General features: G+C 42.9%; 1 protein-coding gene across 1 annotated transcript in view; it reads left to right on the forward strand.

Moving 5' to 3' along the window:
* lamc1 (laminin, gamma 1) overlaps positions 1 to 2,644 on the forward strand; it is a 48,156-nt gene extending 45,512 nt beyond the window's left edge. Inside the window, exon 28 of the mRNA XM_028019680.1 lies at positions 64 to 2,644. Within this exon, the coding sequence (XP_027875481.1) occupies positions 64 to 320 (257 nt within the window). The 3' untranslated portion in view covers positions 321 to 2,644. The remainder of the gene's footprint in view (positions 1 to 63) is intronic.
* The last annotated feature ends 6,581 nt before the right edge of the window (positions 2,645 to 9,225 follow it).

The raw sequence follows: 9,225 nt of genomic DNA on the forward strand, positions 1-9,225 counted from the left end.
CTCGTCTCTTTCGGTGCCAACATTAGCTGTGACTCACAGACTAACTGTCACGTGTTTCTGCAGGAAACATTGATAAAGTGGATCTTAGCAAACTGAACCAGATTGATGAGTCTCTGAAGCGAGCCAAGGACAAGATGGCCGGCAGCGAGCTGGACAAGAAGCTGAGGGAGCTGAATGATGTGGCGAGCACACAGAAGCAGATGATCGACGACTATGACCGGCAGATCCGAGAGATCCGCAGCGACATCAACAACCTGAACGACATCAAGGCAACGTTACCTGAAGGCTGCTTCAACACGCCGTCGCTGGAGCAGCCTTAGCCCCGCCCACATCGTCCAGCCGCCCCGTTTCCTCCACGCTCACATCTAACACTCCGGCAAGCGTGCCGACTTTTACCAAAACAGTTCTTTCTTTGCCAACATTTCAGCCACGCCCAGTAGAGAGGCAGCTGCTGGTGACGGCGGCGTCGTTACAGTGAACTGTGCGGTGCAGAGACGCTGGGCAGCGAGGCGGACGAACCTCGGAGAGACAACCAGAACCATAAACCCAACGTGACTGCAGCCCTCTGGCGCCTCGCCATATTTTTGTCTCCAACATTCAACACGTGAAGGAATTCTCAGATCCTCTTCCTGAAGCTACGCTCTCGATACGGACAGCAGGGAAAATAGTTTTTTCTGCAGTATTCACACCTCCAGCAGGTGGCAGTGTTTTGTAAAGTCACATAAACTGCTGCAGGGAAGCTGCCAAAGTCCAGACAGATAAAACCAGACCCAAACTCTTTCTCATTTACAATTTTCCACATTTCAGCCTTGATAGAAGTTGGGAATTCTTTGGGAAGCAGAAGTTTTCCGTCACAGACAGAAACAAAATGTCCCACATAATTAAGAGCTTCAATGGTTCAGCAACCAAATCTGTTTATTGACCACAATAAATGAAAGTTAATGTTTGTTTTCAAAGAAAAACATTTTAAAGGTTGGCTCCAGATGAACAGCAATACCTGAACTTAACGCTCTGGTCTGATTTGCGGCGTTTGGATTCATTTTATCCTGCCAGACCTTTTAATCAAGGTCACCTTCAGCAGCAGGTCTCCAGGTTTTCTGAAGGTCTTACAGAGTTTCTCGTTAGGCTTCTGCACATTTTTTAAGTGTAGTAACATTTTACTGAGTCCAGCTGCTGATTTTCTCCTGGAAATAGATTAATATTTAAATATGACTTTTATTTGTCACAATAATTAGCAACAGAACATTTGCATTAGCTTGGAGAGGTTAATGTTGGTAAGCTAGTTTCCCATGTTACAAACAATTTGTTATCTTCAGTGCTATTGAAGGAGCAGGCGATTAGGTTCACTGAGCAGCATCGTTTTTTCACAATAAATCCAAATTAACATGCTAACCTCCTATCTATAGCAAAGAGACTAACTAGTGAGCTAACTAGTTAGCTCACTAGTTAGCTTGTTAGCCTTAGCATGCTAGCTTAGCAAACTTTTGTTGTCTCAGGTTGAACAGCGTAACTTCGGACTCTCAAAGCCGGTTTGGTTCTGTGTATTCATTAGCATGATGGAAGCAGCCCGGGTTGGACAGGCGGCTTCCAGCTAGCTGCTAGCATGTTCCAGGACAAAGTCTGAAGAAGATCCTGGACGACTGTTCCTCAGTGGGAGGACGATCAGAACCTGAGGGGTGAACCAGGAGTTCTGTCTGTGGCAGAAACTTCTGAAAGAGATGATTTGTTCCCAACGATCTGAAGCTTCCTGGTTTCACCGGCTAAAATGCTGTTCTAATGTTGGAACGTGACGGATCACCTGTTGGATTGTTTTGTGTGTAAAATCCCGTTCCGACCCCTGAATGACCCCTGAATGACCCCTTCTGGACTTTGGCAGCTTCGGCTCACGGTGCGTTCCCACGCTGCAGCGCCTCGCCTCGGTCTCCACATCCAAACACTATGCAACTTTGTACATTTTGCGTAGCGAGAGTTTTATCTGATACACTGGTGCTAATAATTATTACAAATGTTTTATTTTTGAGTGAATGTTTTTTATTATGAGTTAGAGCGAGGAGTTTATTATTATGTGTGTAAATAAGTGATTGGCTGATTTGATCCTGAGCAGCCCCATTATGTCTGATCACAATCAATCAACTGAAACCTCCAGGTGAAAATATATCCCCTATCATAACGTCTGTGGTATGTTATTATTCTAATTGTTATAATTATTATTATCTCTGCTTGCTTGTATACAGGGCTGAGAGCTGTTGCCTTCCACCTTTACTGTTTGTGTTGATTCTTTGTGGGTTTTCAGGAGGTTTTGAGCCCATCATCAGGCAGGCGAGTCGGTTCGCGCCTTAAAGGACAGCTGTTGGTACGTCAGCAAAGGTTTTAAATTCTCGCAGACCGATCCTGGACCACCAGACCCCAGAATGTCCTCCTGCCGTCTGTTTCAGCGACTCGCCTGTGGTGCCTGCAGCCTGCGCAGCTCCAGCTCTGTGATCAGTATTTTAAGTTATATGGGCCGTTTGATCTGCTGTCGTTCTTCATGTTGGTGGCCATGTTGCAGCTGCTCAGCCTGCAGGATTTCTCTTTCCATCTCTGTTCACACCTGCCTGTAAACCCAAACCTAACATTTCAATAATAAAAACCAACTACTACAGGACTTTGTGTCTGAGTGGACTTTCTGTCAGGTTTCGCTCCTGTCAGGTCAGTGGCTGTTCCTCCTGTGGACAAACAAGAGAAACTGATCAACTGGACATTTCAAAGCCAGATTTGAGCTTATAGACATTCTGCAGCGCAGATGAGGTCAGACGGAGGATGTGCTGGTGGAGCTCCTGGTTCTCCTCACTGACTGCATGGAGATGCAACATCAGCAGAATATTTTCAGAACTTTTTCTGGATCTTCTCTGTTGAGCCTCAGACATGATGGATGTTTTTGCCCACAAAACAAGTTATGAATTTTGGTCATATGGAAATTAAATTGGACATGGTTGATTTATATTAGAAAGATTCGGGAAGCAGAAGATATCAGGTTCTGTTTTATATTATTACTATTATTTTATTTATTTGCGTTTGCCATGGAGTCCACGCTCCTTACCGGTTGGGGGCGGTAATGTTTTCCAACCACAATAAAACTGACGGAGAAGAAGAAGAAGCATTTCCACCTCTACCTTTAAAATTCATCTCTTTCAAAAACCAAATGGCATTTTAATAAAAATACAACTAAATTAGAAATCAGTTGTGAAGTTATGGAGGACAAAAATAAAATTTAAGTTACACTAAAAAGAAATGTGAGTAATCACATTACATTGTTTATCAAAAATAACAGGAATCAAAAAGGCATCTTTTTTATTTATTATTAATATTTATGTATTTGATCAAAAAGTCTTTCCGTTGTAGCTTTAAACAGCACCAGGTGGGAGGTTTGGTGAGAGCCAAGCTAATCAGTTTGTCTTACCGGGACTTGAACTCACAACCAATGAACCGTCTGAAAACCTTTCTAAAAGTTACAGCAAAGCTTTTTGTCCCGTGGAGCAGGAGGAGGATGAGGAGGATGAGGAGGAGCAGGAGGAGGAGGAGGGGGAGGGGATGAGGAGGAGGATAAGGAGGATGAACAGGAGGATGAGCAGGAAGATGAGGAGGAGGATGAAGAGGATGAGGAGGAGCAGGAGGAGGAGGATAAGGAAGATGAGCAGGAAGATGAGGAGGAGGATGAGGAGGATGAGCAGGAGGATGAGCAGGAAGATGAGGAGGAGGATGAACAGGAGGATGAGCAGGAGGAGGAGGAGGATGAGCAGGAGGATGAACAGGAGGATGAGCAGGAGAATGAGGAGGAGGAGGAGGAGGAGGAGGAGGATGAGGATGAGACTCACCTGGCCGCAGTGACGGCTATGCTAACGACTAGCTAGGTAAGAAACGACTCTGCACTTAAAGCATCGGCTGAGGTTCTGATCCCATCTACTAAACATTTTATTCTCTTTGCTTTGACAGCGAAATAAAAAGTTTTTAGAATATTTTTGCTTTGGTAAACAGAAGGTTCTCCTTCACCCGTCCTTGTGTTCCTGTATTTGTGTCTCTGTTTTCTCAGCCTCCGGTCCGCCGTGGCAGAACATCCCGTCTGTCCGGTGCTGAATGACCAGGCTGGACCTCAGCTATCAGTACCTGAGTGATCATTGATGGAAAGTTTAGATTTGAGTCACAGGTAGATTGTGAAGTAAGGAAAGTTCTCCCACATGTGGACTTCTGTCTGCAGCTCTGTTTTCTTTACGTTTTAATCTTGCTTTATTGAATCTGTTCTTACTTTTTGTTACTTTCCACCAAAAACAAGATTTGCTTACAAAGTATTTTCAAGGTTTGCAGTAAAATCACTGACATATTTCTCTTAATGAGCTGAGAGTTCCTCTGTGATGGTCGGTCTTTAACGAAGGCCTTCCTTCCTCTGGGCAGAATTATTAACTACCTTATAGAAGCCATATTGTTAAAAATCTTTTATTCCAGCTGCTATTCACATGATCAATTCCAGGTTCACAACGTATCAATCAGTCAAGTTTGTTTGTGTAACACATTTCAACAACTGATGAAGTTTTACATCTTGTAATGCTTCAGTTGTACATTAGTCATGTTGTAAAGACAAAACTCATCTTTTTTTGCCCCCTGGGGATAATAAAGTTGATTTGGACGGACGGACGGATTGTCCTTCATGATGTCACCAAACCAATCATCTCTTGAGGAAATGTTCTCAAACTGAATCCCTAAAGCAGGGGTCCCCAAACTTTCTCCTGTGAGGGCCACATAACTTGTCCCTTCTCTGATGGGGGGCCGGGGTCAGTTTGTAACAGAAAAAGTGTGACGATTGTAAGAGTGCTAAACATAAAAATGTATTGTTTTTCAGAAAGCACAATCAAAGAACCTTTTCTGGATTCTTCAGAGAACAAAAGTCAGGAAATAACACTATTTATGAAATAAATAATAACCAAATAACACTGGGTTCTCCACATAAAAAAAGGGTTAGGGTCAATTATATGCATGTATAAAATAGTTACTAACTAATAGTTAATAATAAATAAAGTTCATTACTAAGGAACATTTTATTGCAAAAGTCCAACTTATCAAATAAAAATGCACATATATGAAAATACTCTGGTATTGTTCAGGGGCCGGACCAAATGTGGAGGTGGGCCGCATCTGGCCCGCGGGCCGTAGTTTGGGGACCACTGCCCTAAAGGCTCCTGCAGCCTTTATGTTCTTCCTTGTCCTGCATGTTGGAGTTTCCTGGGGCTTTGCCGCCCCCTGCTGGTCAAACTGTGGACTAGAGAACTGATTCCCCTGAAGAACCGGTTCAGACTTCAGTTCACATTGACTGAAACAGAATTATTCATCTGAACGGTTCTTCCTCAGAGTTCGGTTCACCACTTCAACCGAATTGGTAGAAAACTGCGGTACCAACAGGGACCAGCAGGGGGAGGCAGAGCGCTGCCTGCAGAACACCAGTCAGGTTCCGATGGAGCTGGACCTGCTCTACCCGAACCCTGAGAGGTACAGAGCCCTGGATCAGGGCCGAACATACAGACTGGGTCAGAACCAGAACCAGAAGAAGGATGACAATAGAAATGAACTCATCACAGAGAGAAAAGGTCCAAAATAAGAGAAAACCAAACCTGCTGATCAAACACAAGACAAAAACACAAGATGAATAAAATATACCTAAATCTGGACCAACTGTAGGAACTGTTCTGAAAGAAGCACAAAGTGGACCAGAAACAGAACCATGATCCGACTCTTCCTGAGTGGTGAAGGACCCGGTGGGAGACGGCAGGAGAACTGACGACCCTGGAGAACCAAGGAGAACCAAGGAGAACATCCAGAACGCTGCGGCCCAACAGGAAGCTTCGATCTCAGGTTTCAGAACGGCGCCGCACAGAGCAGCTCTGCTGGTTCTGACTGGTTCTGTTTCCAGACTTTCCATGTTCTGGTTGAATGTTTGGATTTTCAGTCCTCCTGGTTCTGGATGCTTTCTGTTTTCAGACAGTTGTTATGATGCGTAACCGTGGCAATATGGTATTGTTTTCACTACCGGGAGCAGCTGCTAGCATCTGAAAAGCTCTAATAGTTCCTGACCTTTGACCCCAGATCCCAGGAAAAGGGGGAAGTTAAAGCCATCTCTTCCATCCATCAGGGATCACATCCCAGACTCCAACGTCTTTCTGACCAGACAGAGATTTAGAGAGGAGCGGCAGAAGCAAAGGTGGTGGATTAGCTGAGCTGCCAGCTCAGATGTTACTGTGAAATCGTATCTCTGGATGTTGAGCTGTTAGCATGTCATAAGAATCCTGAGGCTTTTTAAAGCAACAGTCTTCAGTCAGAGGCCTCTTCACGTGTCACTGAAACACTGACTGCTGGTGGAGACTGAAGACTCTTGGATCATTTCAGTTATGAGAACATTTCATTTTTTAGGATAAAGTCTTTTTTAATCTGTGATAATAATGACTCTTTCCTCCAGACCCTTCATCTCCATGTAAAACGTGACCTCTGACCCTGAAAAGTCTTCATGCTCCAGAACCACAGAGCCGTCAGAACCGTCAGTGGTCCATATGATAAACTGTTGAACCGTTTGCTGCTGGATCAGTTAACGTCTCTTCAGCTCCCACTGATCCACCATGCAGCATCAAAGACCTGATGAATGAATGAACTGAAAACATAAATTCACACTAATTTGGTTAAAACTCCGAAGATTTGGACCTTTAAGGTGATCTTAGACATAATAATAATAATAATAATAATAATAATAATAATAATAATAATAATAATATTTAACTGGGTTGTCCCGTTTCGACCCAGACTCTTCTGGTTCTGGTCGGCCTTCATCAGGTCCTGGACCCTAGCTTAGCTGAGTGAAGCTGACACCCCACCCACCTCAAAAAATTCAGCAAATAGTCTGAGTGGTTAGTGCTACGTTAGTGCAGGTTTGTGCCGTTAAAATGGTCGTTTGTGCAGCTTTCGTTTTTGAGATATTACAAATTATATTTTAGGTCATCCAGAGTTCACCATCCCCCCATGTTGCTCCGAAACAAACCAAACTGGGCTACTTCGTTAGTGCTACGTTAGTGCAGGTTTGTGCCGTTAAAATGGACGTTTGTGCAGCTTTGGTTTCTGAAATATTAAAAATGATATTTTAGGTAATCCGAGTTCACCATCCCCCCATGTTGCTCCAAACATCAAAACTTTTGCTTTACGTCGCCGCCACTATGTAGCCTGTGCCACAATGTTACCCAAGGATAATATTATACAATGATAATTTCAGATAACGATATTATTATTATTTTTACTTTTTTCTAAATATACCAACTAAATCTGATTTTACTTTATTTGGTTCTTTCAGAGTTTAACATTCACGTGATGACATTCACCCAATTAGGGGACAATTAATTTCACCTGCTGCAGGCTGTACTTCCTGTTTTACTTCTGGTTCTCTTCCAGCACATTCCTGTCAGGTAAGTCTTGGTTTCAGTGTCATTTTTATGTATTTGAGGTTGCTGTATTTTTGTAGAAAGGGGACTATTTGCAAGAATTCATGGCATAATCAATATAGTTATAGTAAGACAATATTTCTGGTAATTTATTTTTTTTGGTGATGTATAAACTTGAATACCTTATGGTTTGCTAGTGACACACCCAAATATCTGTATTGTGAGGCAAAGGGTTTCTATCCTACTTGAGAACTAATGAACCATGAAAGTGACTGTTTTGAAAATCCAATATAATTTGACAGTAAAATAAGAAACTGTGTTGATTTGAACAATGAACTTTAACAATTCAAACAATAACAACAACAACAAAAACAAACAGTGTCTTGATAATTGGAAATTAATTTCTCCTGTCTTGAATAGACAACTCCTTACATGTGAACTCCTTTCAGAAACATGGCATGAAGCTATTTGCCTTTGGTCTGCTCTTCAAACTTTCTCCCCCAATTTTCTTCCCTCACAGATCTGCTGTGTATAGCACTGCATGTGGTAGCATTTTCTGCTTTTCAGATACTGTCTTCACAACATTTGCCAGGTCATCATAAAGCTCCCACACAGATGGAGCTCTCCGGCAGTATGCAGTATAATGTCCCAGGCTATTTTTGGTCAAGCTTCCCCTGAAAGCAATGACTGCTCTCAAAGTAAGTGTTTTTCCTTGGAGAACCATAATGGAGGGAAATTCACTCAAGGCGAATTCAGTTGGATTTGGAAGGTCACTGTCAATCCATGTTATTTCTCCAATGCTGTAGCTGTGAGTAACGGTTCCTGTGTAGAGAACATTTCCTGAGGTGCTGGCTCCTGTTTTGAATTCAGATGGACATTGTGATTCATTCTGCAGTGGTCGGAGGCAGGGAGACGGTGGAAGCAAGAGTCCTTTTTCTACTGAAGTGCCAAGCTGAGCCATGCCAGAATTCTTCAGGACAGAAATGTCAGGTGAAACAAATGGTACTTCCCTGGTCATTCCTTTGTTTAGGTAGCAGTATTGTGAAGAGCAGTGTTTTGATAGGTAAACGCTTGATAGATTTCTCATTGTCTTCCCAATAACAGTGGCAATATTGCACTGGGCATCGATTTGGTGGGTGCCAGACTTCAACTGTGTTTTTGCAAACATTGAACTAAGCAGATCTGCCCTCTGCAAGTATGTCTTTGGGGTCACACCATCTGTAGTTATGGATTTCACCAGCTGCAAGAGTGTGTTATCACTGTCATTCATGACAACATATTGAAATGCAGAGCTGTCACAGAAAGTACAGCATAAGCACTGACAAAAGGCATCAAAGGAACAGGTGTTTAACACAGAGAGAGACAATTTCCCAACTTTAACAGGCTGATGCATGTTTCCATTTCTTGATAATCCCACTTTCACTCTTTTGGCCCCAGATGATGAATCTGCATGGAGCCATTCAGTGCAGGAACTCAGGTATGAAGTCCTCTTCCTCTTTTTGGGTGGAAGAATTTGTCCTCTCCAATTTTCAACCACATTTTCATCTGCTGTGGAAAACTCTCTGGTGGCATCAGATTCCATTAAATCGCTAGAATCCATTTCTCTGTTACCTTCAGCATTGTGGGTATTTATGGATGCAGGATTAACTTCTGCATCTTCTGCTGATGCAACTTGTTCCTCCTCTTTTTTTGCTTTTGCAGAGCAAATCCGCATCTTTCCTTCGATGAAGGAAAGATGCCGAGAAATGAAGCGATCGACTCGCATGGGTAAGTTCTC

The sequence above is a fragment of the Xiphophorus couchianus genome, chromosome 6 (assembly GCF_001444195.1).
Source record: "Xiphophorus couchianus chromosome 6, X_couchianus-1.0, whole genome shotgun sequence".
In the NCBI taxonomy this organism is placed as follows: Eukaryota; Metazoa; Chordata; class Actinopteri; order Cyprinodontiformes; family Poeciliidae; genus Xiphophorus; species Xiphophorus couchianus.